Source organism: Pyrus communis, chromosome 6 (assembly GCF_041283825.1).
Source record: "Pyrus communis isolate YQ-2024b chromosome 6, ASM4128382v1, whole genome shotgun sequence".
NCBI lineage: Eukaryota > Viridiplantae > Streptophyta > Magnoliopsida > Rosales > Rosaceae > Pyrus > Pyrus communis.
The window spans coordinates 24,562,168-24,588,096 of NC_142570.1; the positions used below are offsets into that span (position 1 = coordinate 24,562,168).

Here is a 25,929-nt window from a genome sequence, read left to right on the forward strand (position 1 = left end):
TGCCTCAACCAGCTTCATGGTTTTAAGAACCCCCTGACGTAATACGTGACCTTTTAGTCAAGGATGCTTAACTCTATTTAATTTTTTTGGTGCAGAACGCCCTTTTTCCCTTCGACCAGGTTGAAATTACTTGCAAGGTTTTTATCAAGGCCCACTGTTGTGCACCCTATCCTCGGACACGTACGTGTATTCTTTTCTTTGAATTAATGAATATCGTACTTTCTCAAAAATACTTAAGAAATAAAATGATATAATATGTTCTACTAAATGGCTTACTTTTATTAATTTCCAAATAAAAACACACTACCTATTACAATGACATTGGAAATTTAGAAACAAACCGAAAACATAAATAAACAACATACCTAAATTGCAAGGGCATTATAATTTAGTTATGAGATGAAATCTTATCTTGTCAGAATTCAGATAAACAAACCAAAATATGAGATTGAGATAATAGAATTTAATCCAACGGTTCATAATTGAAGCAATCTAACTTTGTCAAATTTTGAAACTTTTTAGGTTGAAATGTTCATAACTTTTTTTTATGAAATAACACATCCAAAAATCAAACTAAAAAAAAGTAACACAAAAATAAAAATTATCACGTAATCAAGTTATTACATAAACAAATATATATAGTCTCATACATAGCCCGAAAAATAGACCCTCATGGGAGATTTCTCAAAAAACCCAAAAGTAAATAGCCCCTCATTGGAAGATTCTCTTGTAAAGCCCCAAAATTTTATTGAAGTTCCAAAATAAGCTACATCTACCACTTTTTCAGCGACGTATAAGGATGCTCTTAAAACACCAAAATATCAAAGCTATGACTAAACAAAGGCATGGGAGAAAAACATAGTGGGAAGTGATGGTAATATCTCAGACTGAAAGATAAGACAAAGAAGAAGGATTTAAGTTTGTACACTCTGCACGATTTTATTTTTTATGAAAATAAAATTACTTGAATTCTTTATTTATTTATTTTCATGATGCACGGGGACAATTTGAGTTTTACTTAGGGCAAAGGATCCTCATCGGATTCTTTTTCTGAAGATCTCAATGATCTCATGATCGTAATTACTCATCATACATAGTATAGTTAGAAATCATTTTAAATTTTAAATTTAAACTTAAATATAAATAATATCTAACAAAAACTGATTGCACGATGTATGATGAAAGGTCACAATCACGAGATTCCCTGGATGCCCAAAAAAAGGATTCGGAGAGGATTATTTTCCTTACTTACAAACTATTGGACAAGTGACTCTCTATTACAGTGATGAAAGACAGTGTTGTCTTTTCACTGTGATGTGGGTTCAAATTTGTTAGACTCTCTAATTTTATATCTAATTTAACAACAAAAAAAAAAAAGAAAAAAAAAAAAAACACTAGATCTAATGATAGAGAAAAGTGAATTCTATCCAATTATATATATAATTTTAAAATAAAGCTTAGGAATTATATGGACCGTCCAATTGTGTGAGTATTATCTAAACCGTCCAATCTAATTCAGTCCCTCAGTCCTCTCTCATTTTGAGACTCCGCCTCCTACCTCTCTTCTCGACTCTAACCTTCTCAGCTCTCTCGATTCCTCTTCTCCTCCGCCCACCTTCTCCGAGTCTCGACTGTGGCCAGCACCACACCTCTCGACCACACGACAGAAAAACCACACACACACCTACCGCTATCTCTCTCTCTGATTCTCTTTCTTTCGATCGAGCGACTCTCTGGCCCAAGGTATTTGGTTCCAATTGTTTTCGAATTTTAGGGTTTTCTTTCGAATTACTTTCTATGGTTGATTTTTGTGAAAATTGGGGTTTCAGGAATTTTGGTTGTTTCTGGATTTGGGTTTGGATTTCTGCAATTAAATTTGGATTTGGATTTCTCAATTTGAATCATTTGAATTTCTGCATGCACGTTTGATTTCTGCAATCGGATTGGTTAGATTTCTGAGCATGCATGTTGGTTTTATGTTGAACTTCTGACCATGACGTTGCCGTTTCATATATTGGATTTCTGGGCATCCATGTTGAACTTCTGAGTTAGCCCAGTCCTAAGAAATTATACAAGACCGTAGTTAGGTTGGAGTAGAAACTGAATCCTTTTGGGTCAGACCATGGCTCCCTCACAAATAACTAATATCAGTATCTTGGCATAACAGTTATCTATCTTGCACGCCATTACAATTACTGCATCTGTTTTAGTTGCCTTTTTAAACTACCTAAAACGTGACTGACTGGGTGCAAGATAGGTAACTGTTATGCAAGAGACTGGTATTAGTTATTTGTGATGCAGCCATGGTCTAAACTAAAAGGATTCTGTTCCAGAGGACTAATCATAATCTAACTAATTGTATCGGAACAAACTTTCACTATAGACTAATTATAATTTAGTTAGATTAGTTTTGTTCACTATAGACTAGTTATAATTTAGTTAGATTAGTTTTATCCTTTCAGCGCTTTCAAGATTCTCCTCTATATTCTTCTTTGATTACTTACATTAAGATTTAAGAACCTCCTTCCCCTCCCCAAACAAAAAGAACATATATATTGCTTCAAAGAGGGTTAAGTTCCTTTCAGATTTAAGATAATAAAAGACCACTGTTGCTTCACTGATATATATGTTGCTCTGTTTGTTCTTTCTGATGAGACAGAAATGTCTGTTTTCTTTGATTATCCTTTCCATATTCTTGCTGCATTGGGTTATGAATGAGGTATGTTATTGGTATAGCAAATTTAAGCTTTGATAATTTATAGGCATAAGTTTGAAAAGACATCGAAAATAATCATAATCCATGGTATGTTTATGCGTCCTTTTTATGGAAGTAGAGCGATGGATGGCCTTTTCTTTTTATGTTTGCTCATTCGTTATATATGCAGAATGAGAATTGATTTTTGTGTTTGTGAATGGCACAGAAGGGAGCAATGGAAGAGGTCAAACATAAACCTAGGAAGGAGGGGGAATCCAAGAGGAGTCATCGAGATCGGGATCGTGAAAAGGAGAGAAATGGAGAGAGGCACAGGGATAAAGATAAAGATAAGAGAGACCGTGATAGTCGGCGCTACGAGAGAGAAAAGAGTTCTGATTCTGAGGAGAGGTATGATAGGGAGAAGCATGGAGACAGGGATAGTGATAGGAAGCGCAACCGAGATGATGAAAGAGAGAGAACGAGAGACAAAAAGAGGGATAAAGATAAAGAGAGGGACAAAGACAAAGAAAAGGAGAAGAGAGATAGAACTAGAGAGAAGGAAAAGGAAAGGGAAAAAGAAAGGCAAAGAGAAAAAGAAAGAGAAAGGGAAAAAGAACGACAAAGAGAAAAGGAGAGAGAAAAAGAAAAGGAACATGAAAGAGAAAGAGAAAGAGAAAAAGAAAAAGAACGAGAAAGAGAGAGGGAGAGAAGGGAACGAGAAAGAGAGGTAGAAGATAAGAGGGAGCGAGAGAGGGAGAGGGAAAAAGATAGAGATCGGGAGCGGAGGGTGCGGGAGAGGGAGAGGCGCAGGGACATTGATGCTGATGATATTGATGATGATGGTAGGGAGCGTGATAGGAAGCGACCTAGGAAAGATAACAATGACTACAAGGAGAGAGAGAGGGAAAGGAGTAGCAGCAGGTCAAACAGACATAGGGATGATGCAGATGGGAGCCCCAGAAAGAAGTCTGATGAAGGTGATTCCTCTAAGGAAGAACAACCAACCCGTGAGGAGGAGCTGGAGGATGAACAACGGAAATTGGATGATGAAATGGAAAAGCGGAGAAGGAGAGTTCAGGAGTGGCAAGAGTTAAAAAGAAAGAAGGAAGAAACTGAGAGAGAGAAGAATGGGGAAGGGGATGCTGATGAACCTAAGTCAGGAAAGGCCTGGACTCTTGAAGAAGAATCTGATGATGAAGAACTACCTTCCTTAGAGAAATCAGAGACAGGTATAGATGTTGATGAAGAAGACGATACTGACAGAAAAGTTGGAGATGCTGTGGCGGTAGTTTCTGAAGATGAAACAGCTGCACCCGCTTTGCACAATGGGGCTGATGATGTTGCTGATGATGAGGAAGTTGATCCTTTAGATGCTTTTATGAATTCTATGGTATTGCCTGAAGTTGAGAAGCTGACCAATGCAGTGGAACCGTCAATTGTTGATGAAAAGAACAAGGATAAGAAGGATGGTCGAAACAATGGTGAACAACCAAGGAGAGGTTCAAATAAATCTATGGGCAGAATAATTCCTGGGGAGGATTCTGACTCAGATTATGGGGACTTGGAGAATGATGATGATCCCGTAGAAGATGAAGGTGATGATGAGTTCATAAAAAGGGTGAAAAAAACAAAAGCTGAGAAGCTTGCTGTAGTTGATCACTCAAAGATAGATTATGATCCATTTCGTAAAAATTTCTATATTGAAGTGAAGGAGATCTCAAGAATGACCCCAGAAGAGGTGGGTGTGTATCGGAAACAATTGGAATTGAAGATCCATGGTAAAGATGTGCCCAAGCCCATCAAGACCTGGCACCAAACTGGACTTACAAGTAAAATCTTGGAAACAATAAAAAAGCTTAACTATGAAAAGCCAATGCCAATTCAGGCTCAGGCAGTGCCTATAATTATGAGTGGTCGAGACTGCATTGGCATTGCAAAGACTGGGTCAGGCAAAACCCTTGCATTTGTGCTGCCAATGCTGAGGCATATCAAGGACCAGCCACCTGTGGTAGCTGGAGATGGGCCTATTGGGCTTATAATGGCACCAACGAGGGAGCTTGTTCAGCAAATTCACAGTGATATTAAAAAGTTTACAAAGGTACTTGGTCTCAGGTGTGTGCCTGTATACGGAGGTTCTGGTGTTGCCCAACAGATTAGTGAATTGAAGCGGGGGGCCGAAATTGTCGTCTGTACCCCTGGTAGGATGATTGACATACTGTGCACAAGTGGGGGGAAAATAACAAATCTGCGTAGAGTTACTTATTTGGTTGTGGATGAAGCTGATCGAATGTTTGACATGGGCTTTGAACCACAGATCACCCGAATTGTACAAAATATCCGGCCTGATCGTCAAACTGTTTTGTTTTCTGCCACCTTCCCTCGCCAGGTTGAAGTCTTGGCACGCAAAGTCTTAAACAGACCTGTGGAAATACAAGTTGGTGGAAGGAGTGTTGTGAATAAGGACATAACACAATTAGTTGAAGTGAGGATGGAAAATGAAAGGTTCTTGAGATTGTTAGAGTTGCTTGGGGAATGGTATGAGAAAGGAAAAATTTTGATATTTGTTGAGTCACAGAACAAATGCGATGCGTTGTTCAGGGATCTGCTTAGGCATGGGTATCCTTGTCTCTCACTTCATGGGGGCAAAGATCAGACAGATCGTGAGTCCACCATAACTGACTTTAAGAGCAATGTTTGTAATTTGTTGGTTGCAACAAGTGTTGCTGCCAGAGGGTTAGATGTGAAGGAGCTTGAACTGGTAATCAATTATGATAGTCCGAATCACTATGAAGACTATGTTCACCGTGTTGGCCGAACAGGGCGAGCTGGCCGGAAAGGTTGTGCTATAACTTTTATCTCTGGGGAAGATGCTAGATATGCTCCGGATCTTGTCAAAGCGTTGGAACTCTCTGAGCAAGTTGTTCCAGATGACCTAAAGTCTCTTGCTGATAATTTCACGGCAAAAGTAAATCAGGGACTTGAGCAAGCTCATGGGACTGGTTATGGGGGAAGTGGTTTCAAATTTAATGAAGAGGAAGATGAAGTGAGGAGAGCAGCAAAGAAAGCACAGGCCAAGGAATATGGTTTTGAGGAGGACAAGTCAGATTCAGAAGATGAAGATGATGGTATTCGAAAGGCAGGGGGCGACATCTCACAGCAGGCTGCCCTTGCTCAGATAGCTGCCATAGCTGCTGCCTCCAAAGCTAGTACAGCTTCAATGCAGACCCCTGCCTCTGCTGCCCAACTACTTCCAAGCAGTGGACTGCCTGTTTCTCTTCCAGGTGTCCTTGGTCTAGCGTTGCCAGGAACAGCAGCAGTTGCGGCTGGGACTGGTCTGCCTCTTGTGGGCAATGATGGGGCTGCTCGGGCAGCAGCAATTGCAGCTGCAATGAACTTGCAGCATAACTTGGCAAAGATTCAAGCTGATGCAATGCCTGAACACTATGAAGCAGAATTGGAGATAAATGATTTTCCCCAGAATGCTCGATGGAAGGTTACCCACAAGGAAACTTTGGGCCCTATATCAGAGTGGACTGGGGCTGCCATTACTACCAGGGGTCAGTATTTCCCACCAGGAAAGGTTACAGGACCAGGAGATCGCAAGCTCTACCTATTTATCGAGGGCCCTACTGAACAATCTGTCAAGAGAGCTAAGACAGAATTAAAACGTGTTTTGGAAGATATCTCAAATCAGGCATTATCGCTTCCTGGTGGAGCTCAGCAAGGCAGATATCAAGTTTTATAAGTGTGAGAACTCAACTCCAACTTACCGTAGGCATTCTGTTATCTGCTTTTGCTGAAGTTAATTTGATTTCCTGTTCCTTGCAAAATGTTTCTCGGTTGTCTAATGAGGTCCATATGTCATGATTATGGTTAACTGATTGTGTTGAACATGCCTTAAATGTTCAACTTGTACTATAAGCCTACTTTATTAGCCATAAGTGAAATTTCATTATTCTTTTCTTGAATACTAGATAAGCATTATTTACACATGTCATCTAGGAAGTCATACCCTCGGGTTAAATGTTTGTGGATTGTACTTGCTTTGCGCAATTTTGGGCCCCTTTTAATTTTCTTTTCTTTCTTTTGTTTACCATTTCCATTGCGCGAGGGGTGTAATGCATATGCTCGCATGTTCAATAGTGTCTCTGCCCATTTCAAAGCTGTCCAAGAGATGAGACCGTGGTGCGACACTTCCTCCTCATGTTACTATTGTTCGGTTCAAACTGGCGTTTAGAGTCTTCTGGTCCATTTTCCGTTTTATTTGTTTTCCGTGGACTCTCAATCTGATTACTATTTATGTATATATATTTGACTGCTTTTTATTCTTTTGGTGTTCTTTCCAGGTTTTGTTTGGAAATTGCTGGGGACAATTGGTGAGACTTCCTTAAGGTAGCGCTGGATGACATCTTAAAGGATGCGTTTCTAGTAAGATGGTCATTATTATTGTTCTGCATCCTTTCTGTACTGTTGAAAGGTGGCCTTTAATTTGGTTCGATCAGCATCAACTGTCCTCAAAATTGATTAAGCTTTCGGTGTTGGTGTTTGCTATAATGGGTTACTGAGCTCCTTGCTGAGATCACTAGTCTTGTGCCCTTTGCTTTGTTGCAGTGTCTGTAGTGCAGACTGCTTTTGAATTTGGTCCTATACTTGTTCATTGTCACGTTCATATGTTTTAATCATCCAAAGTGGTGGCTTTGGTTTTGCTTTCTAGTAAGAATATTCGTTTTGTTTGCTTTAATAAAGTAGTTTGAATTTGTCGGCTGTCTAGTGAGATGCTCTTATTCTAATACAGGAGTTGAGCAACGGTGAAGTTTTGCTGATGTGTTGTTTGTTTGTTTCAGCTTGGGCCGTCAAAAGAAGAAAATACATGGAAGTGATCATTCCTTATCATCCAGCGATACTTGTAGCGAGCGCTTTCAGTTGATTCCACCACTTCCATGGGTATAAAATCTCGTTGAAAGCGGAACTCTTCCGTTTGGAGAGCGGTCCTTACCCTAACAGCTACTTTGGTAGGTTGGATGGATGGATGGATGGATGATGGGATAGGTGGTTAGGATTAGAATAAGCCTAGGAAATGCGTTATTGCTGATAATGGTATACATGCATGCAGTTTTTTGGCACTTGCTTGATAGTTGGTACGGTAGCAGAAACCAGTAGGGATATTTTACAAGATTTTTTCTTTTTGCGTCCTCAGTCGTTTGTATTTGGCAAATTTGATTGCTGAATATAACGCCGCCGACAGAGCATTCTGTCTGATTATCTATCTGTTCAAATGATTACTCTGGTTTTTCGTCTCTCTCAGATCAATAGGTGGTGGTGGGGAAGCTGACCCGTCCTTCTTTTCCTCTGTATTTTCTCACCTTCTCCTCACCTTGTTCTTTTTTTTCTTCCCACTAACGGCTAATGGCTAATGGGTATCTCAAATACGAAAAACCTTTCACGGCCGGCCGGCCGGGTACGCCGCCAACGTGACATCTCATGCTTATGAGTAAAGGAGAATTAACACGTGTTGACTATTTGGCATGAAAAGCCACGATCACGAAAGAGGTGTACCGTATTATACAAGTTTGCCGCTCATTCCGATTTCTGCATCGAACCTTCGTTTCATGAGGGTTGTCGGATCTGGAACCTGAATAATGGCTTCCTAGTATCTACCAAAGCAAGCAGTAGCTAATTAGCTATTGATGAAATTCATAAACCCTTTTTTTCAAATATCGGATACTCACATGGTGTTTTACGTGTCATAATACGAGCAGAAAAAATGATACATCTTCTTGTGTTCCTCGACTTGTTTTATGATACTTGGAAGTACTCATTTTATTCAGATCCGCTGATGAATTGGGACTTTTGTTTTATTGGGTTGTGAAAAAGAAGAAAATGCAAGTGGATATAGATAATGTAAAATAGTGTGTGGAAGATGCAGAGAGCGGCTTAGCTTTTCTTCCCTTTGTTCTTTCCTTTCTTAGCGAGAGATGATTAAAACGGACAAATAAAATGCCATCGCAATGTCTCTTTCTGCGAGAGATGTATAATACTAAACTTTGTCCACCAGATTTTATTTTCTTCTTTTTATTATGTTTCCAAGGATTCAGATGCATGATGAGTTTAGGCTTTAGCTCATCGTTTTTTATTTGACTTCTCTTCCATTGTGATCTAGAAACACAGTTGTTTTCATTACCAAAAGGAACCCAGCGGTCTCTTTTTCATATTGTAAATGAGATGATTGAAAGATAGTCTATGTGGTAAAAAAAAATTAAGGATTTAAGCTCTTCTGATAAAGTTTGTTCGGATTTATGCCCAAAAATTAAAAATTTTGTCAACTCTTCTTTAATTATTATCATGTAAGCCACACATATTAAGCTAAACGGAAAATCTTTGTTAATTGTTAGCATGTTAGCTTACATGTGAGGTTAACTTTATCTTTTTTGTCTCACATGTGAGCTTCATGTGCTAATAATTAATGAAGAGTTGACGAAATTTTCAATTTTGGGCTTAAATCCTAATAGACTTAATCACATGGGCTTTAAATCCTAAGTTTTTATTATCACATGGGCTATCTTCCAACTGCTCTATCATCACATAGACTATTAATCCAATTGAGCTTTTTTAATAATTAGTTTGTTTTTAGAGCATCTTCAATGGAGTCCTTATACAGAGACAACCACCGTATAAAATGAGTATAAAACAAATATAGGGACAAAATGAATCTCCAATTGTTCGGAAAGTGAGTCCCTAAAGTATAGGGACTAGCAGGATACTTGGTGTATGTACCCAAATATAGGGACTCTATAGGAATTGAAATGGTGGACCCAATAGTACAATTTAAGTGGAAAAGTAGACATGGATCCCAGTCACATGGTCTTGTCTTTTTATTTTTCTTTTCAACTGTTTAAAATAGATGGTCTAGATTGATTCTTGCTTTTCAAATTTTTTACCATTGAAAAATCAACGGTTCTAATTAAATAACCGTTTCAATTTAGGTTACTCTCAATTTTTTTTTTTCTCTTTTCATATTGACTCCGTTGAAAGATTAACAGTTTCAATTTGGGTTACTCTCTAATGTTGTTCTCTCATCATTCCTATAAATACCAAATTATCTAACCAAAACTTACCACAACTTCATCTCCTATACTCAGTTCACTCATACTGAATTCACTCATTCTAGTTACGTTTTCGTGAGGAAAAGAATTGGTGTCAAAATTTGAATTTTTTTTTGTTTAATGATCACAAAAATATTTTACGAGAACATAATGTTAAATTAATTCAAAAAATGTGTACCTAATTAAATTATCACATAAATTGTAAAAACCTCAAATTTAGGGCTTTTACTATAAGGACTCTCATTGGAGACAATATTCCTTTAGAGACACAAAGATTCCCTTTAAGTCGTTAAATGAGTACTCAAAGGTGATGGTGGAAGTCTCTAAAAAGGAACTCCCATTGGAGATGCTCTTAGTCTTTTTAGTTTCTTACACTCCCCTTAATCTTGAAGGTTATTTTTGTTTGATTTATTTAATCTAATAGTAAAAAATAAAGAGAAGGTGTGAGAGGTTAAAAGGAGTGAAAATCATTTCCCTAAAAAAAAAAAGTGAAAGTACAAATGACTCAAAATAAATTTTGATTTTGTATACTTTTCGTTAGACATTTCTTTTACATCATTGCGACCACTCTTCCTATACTCTTTTATATCCATTCTTTCTCTTATGTATTACTCTTCTATTTTCAAAACAAAAATAAAAATTAAAACCAAAATGTTATCAAACGAGTCTCTAAATTCTAGTGTTAGTAAGGGAAATTCGACATTTTTGTCTCCAATCAGCTTTCAACTTCAAAGACAAGGTCATCAAAAGCCCAGGCCAATCCTCTTTGACTAATACTTCCGCCACTCATCTTAATGGCCAATAAACGATAATGGCCGAAATCTGATGCTTTTGATGTTTTTTAAGTTAAAAAACTTGTAGAAATCTGGGCTTTCGAATGCACTGACAACTTTTTTTATTTTTATCTTGTAACTTGGCGAAAACAAATCACCACCAAATCTTTGCTTGTCTTCTTCTTCTTCTTCTTCTCCTGGGCTTTCACCGAATGCACCGACAACTTTTTTTATTTTTGTCTTGTAACGTGGCGAAAACAAATCACCACCAAATCTTCGCTTATCTTCTTCTTCTTCTTCTTCTTCACCACCCACCCACCCCAACCCACCTCCCCCCCCCCCCCCTTTCCCCAAAAAACAAAACAAAAAATTTCTTAGCTATTTTTGATAGTTCGTTCATTCATTCATTTATTATTTAGCCCCCCAAATTTTCTTAGCTATTTTTGATAATTCATTCATTCATTTATTATTCAGCAAAAGAAAACGAAAGCGGCCCACCATACGGAGGAAGAGGCCAAAAAATATTTTATTTTGGGTCGAAATCTTTTACCAACGTTTCCGAGAAGGAGGAAAGAAGAAACTTCTCTCGGCACCTTGCTAACTTTTTATCCAAGTAATTGTGGCTGAAGAAAGAAGAAACTTCTCTCGGCATTTAGGTTTTACAGCGTAAAGATAAGGTTGTTACTTTCTGTGAAGTTCAAAAAAGATGCTTTCAGTGTCCAATGATATTACCAGAAGGCAAATGAGATGACATCTTTTAATAAAAAAGCCAAATATTAACCAATTGATTTTAAAATAGTGTTGTTAATTCAAATAAAAAATGCAAATAAAAAATGCTACTCCATTGCTTGATTCTACGACTTTCTGTTAATTCAAACCAAAAATATCCTCAATTATCTACTCGAGAAATAAAAACTGAGACGGCTATATGCTAACTTTTCAGACAGAATAAAAGCCTATCCAGGCTTATCGCATCACTACTAAAAGCCTAACCCACCTGGGCTTCTTATCTCTTCATGATCACAAACATTCCATCACATGCATGTATCTCATCAAACCATCCTGATCAATTCCAAACCACATGCATGACAACACTTACCCGTCATCATTGTCACCAACTTTTAGGACTCGATTACTAAGGAAAACGATCGTCTCCAGATCATTTATATCTAATCTTCCTCGTCAAATAATTCAGATATTTGAAATTTGATCAAACGGCTGAAAATACGGGCTCACTCTAAAACTTATAATAATTTTAATCATTTGATCAAATTTCAAGAGTAATTATTTGATGAGGAGTATTAAGTGGAAATGATCTAGAGATGATTCATTTCCGATTACTAATTCGTAATCAAAATAATAAAAAAAATTAAATTAATGAAGAGTTGGAATGGAGAGGAGTTGAACTTGGATTCTTGTAGTAGCTGTTTACTAAAGTTTTCTAAAATCTAAATAAAAATAGTATTAATTTCATATAAATTGTTTACTAATTTATTGAAATTGAAATGTAATTCAATATGATTACTAATTAATATAACATTTATTGTCAATCAAAATTCTATAAAATTACCAGTTTAACCCATTAAGACCATCTCCCATGGTTGAGCTAAAAGTCAAATTTTTTAGCCCGAAAAATTTAGCTTTTAGCCCAAAAACAGCTTTTTTACTCCAACCATTCTACCTTAAAATTTTAGCCCGGGATTATTAAAAAATGAATTTAGGCTATTTTTTTTGTTAAATAAATTTTTTTTTAAAAAAAATAAATATGTAGACTATCGTAAATTAATTTTATGAACATTTTAATCTAAAAAAATTTAAATTCCGATAAATATTGGGTAGAGTCCACCCCGATTTCTGGGCTAAATGTCGGGAGGAATTTGGCATTGGTTTAGCATTTAGCATTTAGCTCAAAATTTCCCCTTGGGTTGGAGTGCGTTTGGGGGAAATTTTTGAGGGGTAATTTGGCTTTTAGCCCACCATTGGAGTTGGTCTAACTAAAACAGAATATGAATAAGAAATATAGGCAGAAATGTAATTTCACACAATCAAATTTTGTTTTTTTTTTTTTTCAAAACCTCACCTATATGTAATCCTAATATATCTCTAATTAAAATAAATAAATAAATTTCCCACTTCCACATTCTCTATTACTCTCTTCCTCTCTCACTCTATTTCAAAAACAAAAATAAAAAAAAATTCACGCACACTTTGTTTGTGCCCATATACTAGTATATAATAAATTAAATTACTATTTGTATACTAATTAATAAAAAAATTATTTATTAAAAGAGAGAAAATACTAATTAATAAAAGAAACCCTAACCAAATATTATCTTTTTCTCTTTCGTCAAAAAAAAAAAAATCTCAGCTTTCTGTTCATCGAAACCCACTTCTCATCGCCACTGAAACTCTCTCTCTCTCTCTCTCTCTCTCTCTCTCTCTCCATTGCATTATGATTTCAAGATTATCTGTATCAAGTTCAAAGCATCTCATGGCAAGTGGGGTGGTTGCGGTCATCAGGGGAGGAGTGGCACTGGACAAGGGCGCTGGGCAGAGGATGGATTTGCTCCGGTAATGCGAAGGGTAGTGTTGTAATTTTCAGAATAAAATGAGAGTATAATTGGTTGAAGATTCGCATTCTGGATTCCCCATAACACCTGGAATTGGATTACCACCTACATTTAAGGAATCCAATTCTTCAAATATAAGGAATTGAATTCCAAAATTTATGTGAGTCCACTGTTATTGTTATTGTCACATCTCGGCCCGAGGCGGATCACTTCCCGGGCCCGCTCCACCACCGTAGCACGATATTGTCTGCTTTAGGCCCCGACCATGCCCTCACGGTTTTGTTTCTGGGAACTCACACGAGAACTTCCCGATGGGTCACCCATCCTGGGATTGCTCTAACCCCCTTCTCGCTTAACTTCGAAGTTCCCATGGAACCCGAAACCAATGAACTCCCAAAAGGCCTCGTGCTAGGTAGGGATGATAATATACATTTAAGGATCACTCTCCTGGGCAATGTGGGATGTCACAATCCACCCCCCTTAGGGGCCCGATGTCCTCGTCGGCTTATTCCTCAACATTTAGTAAACTTCAAAGTACTCCGTAATTAAAATTCAATTTTACATTTTTATTACAATTATAAATCGGTAAACATGCCCTTAAAGTGGACAGTAACAATCCAAAATCCAATCCCATCAGCAGCTTTGAAGTGACCTTGAGCAAACAAACAATATCGACCAAAATGATAATGATTATAGCGCATGCCGCGTGCTGCTAATCATTTCCAAATGCTAATCAATATCTTTTGGTTACTAAAACCTTTCCATTGCAACCAACCCATGCGCCTACATCCACACATCCAGAATCACCTTGGAATTGCACTGCTTTCTTATCTCGTATAAGAAATTGTCAAAATAATTTCTTAAAAGATAATTATTATGATTAAACCATAGTATTATTTCTCTAAGCAAAATTATCTTAATAACTTTTCATTCCACGGTTTAAAATTCTGCTCACTCAACGATTTTGATTGTTCAAATAGATGACGCAAAATCGGATACAAACAAGTAATGTTTTCATGAGGGTCAAACAAACCATTACTTTTTTTCTATTTTTTTCAGTTAAACAATAAATTTGTTAAATTAGAGAATCGACGAAATTTGAATCCACGTCGTGATATAAAGATGACACTCTTCCTCATCACTATGGTAGACAACCATATTTGCAGACAGACCGTTATTTGGGTTATTCATAAAAGGACGTGATGACTCTATCTTAAATGTGATATTGAAGATGAATAAATGAATATATTTAGCCATATATTTTCTGAGAATTAATTGCGAACATTTGGTTGCAACGAACTCTGGTTTTCTGACTCTCCTTTGGAAGGGGCCATGACATGAAAAAGACGAGACGTGTGTTGATTAAATTAAAAGAAAGCTAATGAAAAATGTTTGAATATTTTGAGTTTTAACGATAAAGATAAAATAAAGGGTAAAAGTAAATAGTACCAAGTTTGACTTTTTAGTGTAAAAATATGGTTTTTCATTAAAGTGAATAGTACCGTAAACTTTTCTTAATTATTTATTCATAGGATGGGGGCGGGCGGGTAATCGCAATTATTTACCCATAATCGTTCGTTTATGTTCATACCTGCATAACTGGTTACCCGTTGGGTAATTGCATAAACGGTTATACTCATACCCTTAATAGTTTATAAACGGTTAACCATACTCATAACCGTTTACCCATTTAATTATAGTCATTTACCCATTTATCCGTTTTTGAACCCGTTTATCTTTTTTTTTTTTTTTTTTTATATATACCCATTTAGCCCTTTTTTCATCCATCAACATATTTTTTTTAACAACTTGAAAATTACAAAAGAAAAATTTGTCACAATTTTCGTTTTCTGACAATTAAACATCATTATAGGTACATTTTAGCATGCATTTCCCTATTTTAATCATTTAAGTCCTCATACAATTTCAATAATTGAAATAATAGTTTACGAACGATATTTTTTTGCTATACCCAATAAGTCTTTAATTATAATCCATATGATTACAAAGTAAAACTTCCAAAAACAAAAAATAGTCATTAATTTGAATACTAGATGATTCAAAGTTCCAAAATATTCTAATAGATACCCGTTATAACCGTCACCTCCAGCCTTTGGAAGATTGGTTAGTACTCCCTTACAAGCATTTTCAAAAGCTGAAACATGGATTCGTTAACACACAATGACCATTTCATTCCCCCGTTCCTAATAGCATCAATGGCAACTGAAACATGATTTAAGAAAGCCATTTCGTTTCATTAGTCCAAACAACAATAATCATGTCAATTATTTTGTAAATGTATACCTGTTATAATCACGGAAAATTCAAAGCTTCAAAATTTTACATATATTAAATTAAATGAGTAAATGGATACACGTTATAACCGCGGATAATACCCATAACCGATGGATACCCATATAACTGTGGATAATACCCATAACCCCCCCCCCCCATTTAAATTTCAGGGATAAACTGTTATACCCATAACTATTTGTTTGTCTAAACCGTTATCCCTAACCGTAACTGTGAACTTTAAATGGACAGGTAACAACGATTACTCTAACCTAACCTATGAGTATTTTACCCATCCCTAATCCCATCGGCACCGGGTCGACCCAGCCCAGACGAGCGACTACACATTTAATTGCTGCATGCATATTCATTCATATAATTGCATATGCCCTTATTGTTTTCCTTCTTCCGGTCCTCCTAATAAATTCTTAAATCTATCATATATATATACGTGCTTGCTTGATTGATTGTTTTTGTTGTTTTCCATTGTTTTCATGAAAGCAAAACGAAAGCAATTCATTCTGAGCTTTAGCTATAGCAGCTTATTAGGCCTTGTTTGGCATGTACTGTATTATAACTATTTAATACGAATTCGGAGGTTTGATCCGACATCTTTAAAACCTCCCCATTTTTCTCTAATGCTCTCTTGTTGTTATCATATGTGCGTGTTGTTGAATTGCTGTCGCAAAACTGGCATTTTGATAATTTAGAATAATAGATAAAAGAAAAGGATGGAGCTTCTGCAGCTGTTTGTGACGGCCTCAATTCCGGTGTTGAAAGTGCTTTTGATAACAGCACTTGGCTCATGTCTTGCTCTTGATCGTGTCGATGTTTTGGGGGAAGTTACTAGAAAGAACGTAAACACTGTAAGTTAATAACACTAGACTGCTTCTTCATTCAATCTCTTGTTCTCTAAACCCTCTCCATTTAATTAAATTTCTCTTTGTGTTGTACTGTTTTCTTACTAGTATTTGTGTTTTTTGAACCAACGAACGAACAGGTTGTATTTTATGTGTTCAATCCTACTCTCGTGGGTTCCAACCTTGCGCGGACAATTACATACCAAAGCATGGTTAAATTGTGAGTTCTAATTACTTTGTTTGATCAATATATATATATATATATATAGATATATATAGATATATATATATATATATAATCATGTTAGCGTTTTAAGAATTGTTATTTGGATAGGTGGTTCATGCCAGTGAATATCCTCATCGCATTTATAATTGGTTCCGTGCTCGGATGGATTCTCCTCCAATTAACAAGGCCTCCTGCCCGTCTGCGAGGCCTTGTCTTGGGTTGCTGTGCTGCAGGTAATTCAACGCTCTACCCTCACAGTCAAAAATAAATTTGAATTTAATCTCATTTCTAATTCTAAATCAAAGCTGATAAATACTCAGTTTCGCGTTTTATCAATCTTTAGAGATGCTGATGTTAACACTTAACAGGAAATTTGGGTAACTTGCTCCTCATTATAGTCCCAGCAGTCTGTAAAGAATATTCGTTTTGTTTGCTTTAACGTGGTTGGAATTTGCCGACTGTCTTGTGAGATGCTCTTATTCTTATCAACGGGACTTGGTTGTAAGATTCAGCAGCACTCCTGCTAATAATTAATTACGGCTGAATACGTATTCAAGTTGTGGTTTTTTTTTGACTAATTTAGATTTAGCTGGGACTCTATTTTTTTAAAATTAGCACGTTTTGACTAATTTAGATTAGCTGAACTGGGACTCTATTTTTTTTTGGTCCAGGTCTTCTTTTGTTGGGTTTTGAGATAGAAGAAAGTGCAAGTGGATGTATGATGGAATCTAGAGAGAGTCGTTTTGTGATTTTCTATCTTTCGTTCTTTTGTTTAGAGTTTCTAGCGAGAGATGAAAGAAAAAGACAATTAGAATGCAATCACAACGTCTCTTTCAGCGGGAGATGTATATAAATAATACGATAACGTCGGCCACCAGATTTTACTTTATTCATTTTATGTTTCTAAGGACTCAGATGCATGATCAGTTTAGGCTTCTGAGCTCTTCAATTTTGATTTGACTTCGCGTCCGTTGTGATTTAGAAACACGGTTGCTTTCATTTTTTTTTATTTTTTTTTTATTCGTAAATGAGAGATGAGAGAATCATGTCCCACCCAAGTTTGAATATATACACAGCTGTTTTTTTATACTAAATTTTGTAAATTAAACGATATGACCGTTGATGATTATTATTTAAATGATGATTAAAATACTTATTTTTTTTATTAGTGACACATCATTTAATCTTATTAACTTTACCTTTATATAATATGTTTATTTATTTATAATTATTTCAGTTTATGGTCAAAAAGAGGACAAATAAAAATAGGACTACAAACTCTTTTTGGTTTCATACAGTCCCTTTTAATTCAGAGTGTTGTTTTGTTTAATTCATTCAATCTAATAGTAAAAAAAGGTGTGTGAGGAGAGATTTTTTAATGTTTATAGAACACAGGCTGGTACGACATATGTTATTATACAAATGAAAATATTTTCATTTTTTTAGCGTCTTACTATATGTATAATGACATATGGCATATGTACCCGTGTTCAGAGCGTGACATGCTAATAAAAGTGAAAATCACCTTCCCAAAATAAGATCTTGAAAATAAAAATAACTTAAAGTAGTTTTTGATTTTTAGTATTTTGTATACATTTTGTTTGACATTTGTTTTACAACATTGCAAACACTCTTCCTTCACTCTTTTATATCCATTTTTTCGCTCTTCTATTTTTAAGACAAAAATGAAAATTAAAACCAAAATTGTATTAAAAAAAAAAAAATCTTTAAATGCTTGTGTTAGTAGACAAATTTAACTTTTTTATGCCATTCACCAAAGGATTTATGCCGCCCTGGCCTTGACCAAATGCTTTTTTTTTTTGTTTTTGTTTTTGTTTTTTTTTGTAAAGTTCATCTGATTTATCCCACTGGTCTTTGACAAGCAGTTTAGCACTTTTTCGGTGTAAAGCAGTTTGGCATTTGTTTTATAAATGAGTATTGAATAAATGAGCGGTTTTGATTATAAACTTTATACACGGTAAAAATTTGTCAATAATATGGTCAGATTCGGGTTGACCCAACTCAAGTTGCATCCTTATCACTTAATCATCTATTTTCATGAGGATCAAACAGTCCATTATACGGGTTAAAATAAATGATATGGTGATTCGCTGTAAAATGTAATACTGATGATGAAGAAGAAATGAATATGTCTTATGAGAATTAACTGCGCACATGCGGTTGCAAACATGTGGTTGCAACGAACTGTGGTTTTCTGTCTCTCCTTTGGGACATGACATAATAAAAGAGCAGTGATTGCGATGGGCCAATTGTAGTCACCAATATGGCGAGGAAAATGGGAATCTGAAAACGACAGAAACGCAGACGCCAGACGAGACGTGTGTTGATTAAACCGTTTATTTCAGCGCCATCCTGACATCCCATCTGCATCGGGTCGACCCAGCTCAGACGCGCGACTACAATTATAATTGCTGCATAAATGCATAAGCTTTTAATGTTTTTCCTCTTCCCCTCCTCTCCTCTGTTTTCATGAAAGCAAAACAAAAGCAATTCATTCTGAGCTTGGGCCTCGTTTGGCACATGCCATAATACTACTATTTAATACCAATCCGGAGGTTCGATCCCACATCTGAAAAACCTCCCCATTTTTCTCTAATTCTCTCTTATTAGTATCATATACATACATACATACATACATATATATATATGTGTGTGTGTGTGTGTGTGTGTGTGTGTGTGTGTGTGTGTGTGTGTGTGTGTGTGTGTGTGTGTTGTTTATTCCTCTGCCAAAAACTAGCATTTTGATTGTCTCTTTGTTTTCTGTTTGGTTTGTCATTACATTTGCCGAAGCAGAGGTGGCAGAGGGGAGGTGAAGACGAGCTAATAATAATTTAAAATAATTGATAAAAGAAAGGGATGGAACTTCTGCAGCTGTTCGTGACTGCCTCAATTCCGGTGTTGAAAGTGCTTTTGATAACAGCACTCGGCTCTTATCTTGCTCTTGATCGTGTCGATATTTTGGGGGAAGTTACTAGAAAGAACTTAAACACTGTAAGTTAATAACACTACACCGCTTCTTCATTCAATTAATTTATTTCTCTTGTGTTGGACTGTTTTCTTACTGGTATTTGCGTTTTGTGAACCAACGAACGAACGGACAGGTCGTATTTTATGTGTTCAGTCCTGCTCTGGTGGGCTCCAACCTTGCGAAGACAATTACATATGAAAGCATGGTTAAAATGTGAGTTCTAATTACTTTGTTCGATCTACATGCATACATATATACATATACGTATGTATAATCATGTTCATGTTGTAATAATTATTATGTGTACAGGTGGTTCATGCCAGTGAATATCCTCATCACGTTTATAATTGGTTCCGTGCTCGGATGGATTCTCATCCAATTAACAAGGCCTCCTGCCCATCTGCGAGGCCTTGTCTTGGGTTGCTGTGCTGCAGGTAATTCAACACTCTACCCTCACTGTCTAACACAGATTTGAACTTAATCTCATTTCTAATTCTAAATCAAAGTTGATAAATACTCAGTTTCGCGTTTTATCAATCTTTAGAGATGCTGATGTTAACACTTAACAGGAAATTTGGGTAACTTGCTCCTCATTATAGTCCCAGCAGTCTGTAAAGAAAAAGGGAGCCCGTTTGGAGCTCCTGATGTCTGTCACACATATGCTATGGCTTATGCTTCGCTCTCAATGGCGGTACATATTCCCTCTTCGTCTTGTTCTAATATTTTGGGTTTTATTGAAATATTCCTTTATCTAGCTTTCTACGATTCGAATTAAGAATGGGTTGGGAAGCTGCTGCAAACAAGTTACAATCCAATCCTCTCATTCAAGTTGAAAAGGCGCAGTTACTGCGATTCGAACTCATGATTTTAATCGTTGATATCATCATACGTTTCATCTCATGTGTAGAACATATACAATTATACATACAAATTGTACTACCCCAAACGGCCAGGGCCACTTCTTAAATGGTGTTTGTGCGCGCCTGCTTGCTGTGTAGAATACATTTTTCTGAACACATTTTCTTCTGTCCTTCAATTTTCCTCTTGAATTCTAGCCACTGTTTCTCTTCTTTACAATGTGGCTACCTTGTTCAGCTGTCGGGGATTCCTATCTTTGCTTTTTGTAATGCAATTGTGTTCATGCTTCAGATAGGAGCCGTTTATTTGTGGTCCTATGTATATAATATTGTGCGGATATCTTCAACAAGGGGCACCCAAGATTCTAATCAGTCCACGGAAAGGTCCCCTACATCCGACCAAGTAAGTTGCACTGAGCCGCTGCTTTCTTCAAAGGAATATGTCATCGTTGAGGAAAATGGGGATCAATATTCACTGCCATACACTGCTGTGCCTGAAGAAAAACCAAAGGTTGCTAACTCCATTAAACTACAATGATACTCATTCAATTTGATGCTTTGTTTAAGTATTTCCAACAAATCTATATTAACATTTGTTTATTGAGAAAATGTCGTTTTCTCAGAAATACTTAGAAATGTTTTAGTGTTAGACTGTCAATCCAGACGACTAATCAAATGAATGTCATTTGAATGTATGATCCAGATTCACAATCTCACAATGTAACATGCCGGACATCTCTAACAAGAGAAGGTTGCCCTGTTTCTTTTCAATTTCTTACACTGCATATCTTTGTTGTTTTCCATGGCAGGTGACAACTTCAGGTAAACTAAAGCAACGTATAGTGATGGTGTTTGAAAAGATCAATCTGAAAACAATATTTGCCCCTTCAACTATTGGAGCGGTATGTCCCTTCGGCACTTTTATCCAGATTCAGCGCAATTTTATTGAAAAATTGGGCAAACTTAATCTTTTCCTGGTGTAGATTGTTGGTTTTGCAATCGGAGTCATTCCTCAGATTCGAAAATTACTGATAGGAGATGGTGCTCCTCTACGGGTGATTCAAGATACTGCTTATTTGTTGGGGTATAAAATTTATGCCTGAACTGTATCTAACCTTAATGACTTATTGGCAACTAATCTAGCTTCTCGTACTTAATACAGTTACATACTAGGGAAGATAACAACCATGCTTGGTCCTATAGTTGTACATATCCGTTTGAATAATTTGGTTCTTAATTAGCATAAAAGTAGAATACTTGTCTGGTGTTAATCCCAACTTTACAACATGTTCAGACCAAATGGTTTTTGAATTTCGGCTCAAAAGACGAGCATGTTCTTTGTACAAAGTGTTTGTATCATTTTTTTTTTTATGTTCACTCAGCATCATTTAAAGAGACTTGTTCTTCATGATTACAGAGACGGAGCCATCCCAGCTCTCACTTTGATAATAGGAGGAAACCTGCTTAAGGGTAATAACTCATACAATTATATTAGTGTTGTACATAATTGTTGGTTTACTTTAGGACTTACTTCACATTGTTGTTTCAGGTTTGAGAGGGTCAGGGATTCAGAAATCTCTTGTTGTTGGCATCATAGTTGTTCGTTATGTTGCCCTGCCTCTTATAGGCATATTGGTTATTAAAGGGGCACTGAAATTTGGGTTGGTGCACTCTGATCCATTATATCTGTTTGTTCTTCTGCTTCAGTTTTCACTCCCACCTGCGATGAACATAGGTACGCTTGCTCCTGTTGTTTAGCAACAAAAAAGTGCAATCAGAAGTTGCTCACTCACTGTATTTTGTAACAAATGTAAGTTTATTCTCAAGTATTGTTTATTGATCCTTTAAAATATGGCAGGAACAATGACGCAATTATTCGGAGCAGGAGAGAATGAATGTTCAGTTATCATGCTGTGGACTTATGCTTTCGCGTCACTGTCACTTACATTCTGGTCCGCCGCCTTCATGTGGATTGTGACGCGACTGTGAATCAAAATTTGACATGAGTTCTTTCTAATACAAGTGTAGGCAATTTGTCAGAAGATATACTACTTGGCAAAACTGTAAACAAGGGCACTTTTTGGTCCTGTAATGTGTAATCTCAGAATTAAATACAAAGTTGAGGAATCCACTCTGCCAAATCAATTGTAAGTTGCAGCTGCAAATATGCTTGACCAGAAGAAATTGATGTGGTACGTGTTCAGACGGGGACAGTTTGTAGCTTGTAATGTTATTCCTTTTATAAATCATGAACGATGAAATTGTGGTTTAATTTTCAAAGCTATTGTCAAAGAAATGCTTGTAAACTTTTTACACGTAGGCATGTCTTGGCATGTGATCGGGCATGTCATCCGAAAGTCATTGCCATGCCATGGGAACTTGGGAGGGCATAGGTAAGATTGGTGCAATCGGCAGCACATATTTCTGGAGGGTGTTTCCCCAATTTTAGCAACACAATTTGCGGTCAGCAGTCACTATTTTCCTAACAAATGTGCTTTTTACATCTTTCCAAACAAACATTTATTGTCAATGTTTGTTCATAGGGCAGGAGGCCGTGGGTTTTCATTTGGCAAAGCTTAGTGGCCCGAATGTAAAACCGTACAGCAAAACGTGAGTTTTCATTAAAGCAAAACGTTACATCAATGTCCTAGCCGAATAGAAATATGCTTGAGGAAAGCTACTTGCAAATTGTAAACACCACACCACACAGAATCCTTTAGTCTACTAGTTAGCCATCCTAAAGATTTAGCACAACTCCAAATATGCGCTTGAGGAAAGCAAATGAACTTTAGTATTACAGAGCGCTTCTCTGCTAGCCATCCCGATCCACAAATGCTTCATCGTGCTTCTTCAGAGAGAATCCTTGTTCAAACCATCAAAGTAAGGGTGCTCCATGGCTGTCTTTGCTGAAATGCGTTTTGCAGGATCATACTGCAACATTTGCTGCAAGCATAAACAACATATTTAGAACTAGTATTCATCACCATGTAGATTAGCAGAACACTCTATAAAGTACCAAAAATCGAGTAAAGCAAAAGCTGGCGTACCAACAACAAATCCAGCCCCATCTCGTCCAAATTGGGAACAGCCTTCGACAAACTTTGGGGACTCCACTGGGGGTACTCGTGCCAGTCCTTGAGCTTGCTTACACCTGGCCACACCACCTCATTTGGAGTGCCCAACAACCTGCATCAAAGATCCATAAGCAAAGGAACTAGGCTAATTGACATTTATACAAGTAATTGGCACAATTTCGGTAATGGGGAAGTGGAAATAATATTAGTGAACCTGAATATATGTAGGAGCTGCTGCAGTTCAGAGTCCCCAGGGAAGAGTGCTTGCTTCGTGACAAGTTCAGCTACAATTCAAAAACAATTTAATAGACTGTTAAAACAATGGCATAAATTTAAAGATTCAAACAGTAAAATCAAATAAGGAACAGATGAGTACCAAATATACAGCCAACAGACCAAATATCCACTGCAGTTGAGTAATGTGTAGCTCCCAGAAGAACTTCTGGAGCCCTATACCAGAGGGTCAATATCTGCAGCCGTAATTGCACAAATTCATTAGCTACTGTCAAAAGCAACAAGATAACTTGTAACCAAAAGCGAACACATTAACTACCTCATGAGTATACTTCTTGAGTGGCACAGTAAAAGCTCTAGCAAGTCCAAGGTCTGCAATTTTAAGCATCATAGACTTGCGGTCCATCAGAAGATTGTGAGGCTTAAGATCCCTGCGTAAATGGCAAAACAAATCAACCCAACTTAAAAGAAAACTCAAACGGAGAAACAAACCACAAAGAAAAGATAAGAAACATCATGTGGTTTGGGAGTTGATTGACAAAGGGTCACCTGTGCAAAATTCCGTGACCATGGCAAAAGGCAACACCTTTGCAGAGTTGGAACATCAGGCTCTGAATCATCATAAATCACCATTTCAATTACCATAATTTCATGTGTGATTAAGTTGATTGGGAATAAACATTTGGGGGAAAAGAAAATTAAGGAGCAGACCTTAACGGTGGGGGACGGAATGTGGTCTCCAGATTGACGGAAGGTGCGGATGAATTTCTTGAGATCAGTGTCCATGTACTCAAACACCAAGTAGAGTACAGTCTTTCCCTCCTTGTTCTGCCCTTGTTTCACATCCATCAGCCTGTTATGGAATTGGGGTTCAGGGTTTTGTTAATTCACAATTAACCAACCAAATCAATAGATTTACAGAAAAAAGAAGAAAACCCAAATCAATAGATTTACAGAAAAAAGAAGAAAACCCAAATCAATCAATTGAAGATTTCATTTCCGTAAATACAAGAAAGACATCAAACCCTAATTTGTAGAATTAAAGAGAGAGAGAGCGAGAGGAAACGAACTTGACGATGTGGGGGTCTCTGGAGAGCATGCGGAGAATGGAGACTTCGCGGAGAGTGGTGGGAGGGACGCCTTCCTCGTCCTCGTGGAGGCGAGTTTTCTTGAGGGCCACGATCTTCCCAGTCGCCTTCTCTCTCGCTCTGTACACCTTCCCGTAAGTCCCTTCTCCCACCTTCTCCAGCTTCTCGAACGCCTCCATCGCCGATGCTCCTTTATTCGCGGCTCCTCCGATCATCTCCATTTCTCTCTCTTGTTTCTTGATTTGCTGGTTGCTGATTTCAAATGGTTCAAATGACAAAGGGGGGAGGGCAGAGCGTCTAAGTTATATATCCGTTAAAGGGAAGGGTATTGACGGAAATTTCAGATGTTTGGTTCAACGGGCAACTCATTTCGAAATTCAAATTGTCCGAGTCACACCTTTTGCCTTTCCGGGGCTTCCACCTGTTTCCTGCCATTCTATATTTGGACCATTCTCTCTCCACACAAAGCCCAATTCGGCGGCCCAATATTACAATACATCTTATTTCGGTCTCGTATTTAGTTCAGCTTTTCGTCGATTTATTCTTTAAACTTGTACCTTCTTAATCAAATTACGCTATAACTTTTATTTCAGTCGACTACGCCTTTGAATTTCTATAAATAGTTAATTATTCCTCATCGTCACATGAAAAATTATGTACAAATTAATTATTGTGTTTGCCACAATCTTGATTTTTCCTTAATTGAAAGTAGATGCAACTTTTTGCCTCACCAAAACTCAATTTTTTCTTGAGTAAGTTTTATTTGCCAATATTTATAGGGCGACGACTCATCTACCCCTCTCAACCTCAAGTGGCGCACGTTAAGTTTAGGTGATAAATATGAGAATGTTTGGATGGAAATTTTGTAAATCTATGAGTGGGAGAGAAGTGAACACTCGGAGGCCAAGAACCGAGAAGATGACTTCCTAGCACTCTTCAAACTCCAGATTTACTTGCAATTGACTCTCAACCTTCTCAGGAAACAAGGGCATAGATAAACTGGATTCTTGTGTTCCCATATTACACTGAAGCCTTCTTTTTTTTTCGTCGCAGTCCCATTCCCCAGTGTGCCCTGTGTACTTAAAACTATAAATACATACATACATAAGTTACTAAGAAATGCCAAGGAGACTCCCTTAAAAGTGAGACTCTTCACAGACTCTGCCAT

General features: G+C 37.1%; 3 protein-coding genes across 11 annotated transcripts; 2 read left to right on the top strand and 1 right to left on the bottom strand.

Annotated features, from left to right (window-relative positions):
- Nucleotides 1–1,531: 1,531 nt before the first annotated feature.
- LOC137709867 (P-loop containing nucleoside triphosphate hydrolases superfamily protein) lies at nucleotides 1,532–7,992 on the top strand. 7 transcript variants are annotated; one of them, XR_011064945.2, is made up of 4 exons: nucleotides 1,532–1,743; nucleotides 2,922–6,442; nucleotides 7,042–7,408; nucleotides 7,540–7,992. XR_011064945.2 is itself a non-coding variant. In XM_068448843.2 (4 exons), exon 2 carries the CDS (start codon nucleotides 2,931–2,933, stop codon nucleotides 6,438–6,440), a length of 3,510 nt encoding a protein of 1,169 aa, XP_068304944.2. In that variant the 5' UTR covers nucleotides 1,533–1,743; nucleotides 2,922–2,930; the 3' UTR covers nucleotides 6,441–6,442; nucleotides 7,042–7,087; nucleotides 7,540–7,992. The 7 variants fall into 7 exon arrangements, 1 of the variants encoding a protein (XP_068304944.2); XR_011064947.2 differs by having other exon boundaries at nucleotides 1,533–1,743; nucleotides 2,922–6,880; XR_011064951.2 differs by having other exon boundaries at nucleotides 1,533–1,743; nucleotides 2,922–6,880; nucleotides 7,042–7,123.
- An 8,124-nt stretch (nucleotides 7,993–16,116) lies between these two features.
- Nucleotides 16,117–22,645, top strand: LOC137710470 (protein PIN-LIKES 3). Of its 3 annotated transcripts, XM_068449498.2 has the most exons (11): nucleotides 18,788–19,095; nucleotides 19,334–19,531; nucleotides 19,642–19,721; nucleotides 19,818–19,942; nucleotides 20,078–20,199; nucleotides 20,658–20,876; nucleotides 21,175–21,267; nucleotides 21,349–21,449; nucleotides 21,783–21,835; nucleotides 21,915–22,100; nucleotides 22,224–22,645. In XM_068449498.2, exons 2-11 carry the CDS (start codon nucleotides 19,397–19,399, stop codon nucleotides 22,352–22,354), a joined length of 1,245 nt encoding a protein of 414 aa, XP_068305599.2. In that variant the 5' UTR covers nucleotides 18,788–19,095; nucleotides 19,334–19,396; the 3' UTR covers nucleotides 22,355–22,645. The 3 variants fall into 3 exon arrangements, with proteins under 3 accessions (XP_088552247.1, XP_068305599.2, XP_088552246.1); XM_088696121.1 differs by lacking the exons at nucleotides 18,788–19,095; nucleotides 19,334–19,531; nucleotides 19,642–19,721 and adding exons at nucleotides 16,117–16,299; nucleotides 16,434–16,513; XM_088696120.1 differs by lacking the exon at nucleotides 21,349–21,449 and having other exon boundaries at nucleotides 18,955–19,095; nucleotides 21,748–21,835.
- Nucleotides 22,646–22,964: 319 nt separating this feature from the next.
- On the bottom strand, nucleotides 22,965–25,154 carry CDKB2;1 (cyclin-dependent kinase B2;1). The gene is made up of 8 exons (XM_068449499.2): nucleotides 24,744–25,154; nucleotides 24,385–24,526; nucleotides 24,223–24,284; nucleotides 23,993–24,104; nucleotides 23,816–23,909; nucleotides 23,654–23,723; nucleotides 23,413–23,551; nucleotides 22,965–23,308 (listed from the first exon to the last, which is right to left on the bottom strand). The coding sequence occupies exons 1-8, from the start codon at nucleotides 24,980–24,982 to the stop codon at nucleotides 23,216–23,218; spliced, it is 951 nt and encodes a 316-aa protein (XP_068305600.1). The 5' UTR covers nucleotides 24,983–25,154; the 3' UTR covers nucleotides 22,965–23,215.
- Between the last annotated feature and the right edge of the window lie 775 nt (nucleotides 25,155–25,929).

Bases quoted from the DNA above. Each gene is read 5' to 3' on its own strand.
- LOC137710470 (XM_088696121.1), top strand. From the start codon at position 16,165: ATGGAGCTTCTGCAGCTGTTTGTGACGGCCTCAATTCCGGTGTTGAAA. The intron at 19,943-20,077 runs GTAATTCAACAC...AACACTTAACAG, and splicing joins CTTGGGTTGCTGTGCTGCAG to GAAATTTGGGTAACTTGCTC. The intron at 21,836-21,914 runs GTAATAACTCAT...TTGTTGTTTCAG, and splicing joins AGGAGGAAACCTGCTTAAGG to GTTTGAGAGGGTCAGGGATT.
- LOC137709867 (XM_068448843.2), top strand. From the start codon at position 2,931: ATGGAAGAGGTCAAACATAAACCTAGGAAGGAGGGGGAATCCAAGAGG.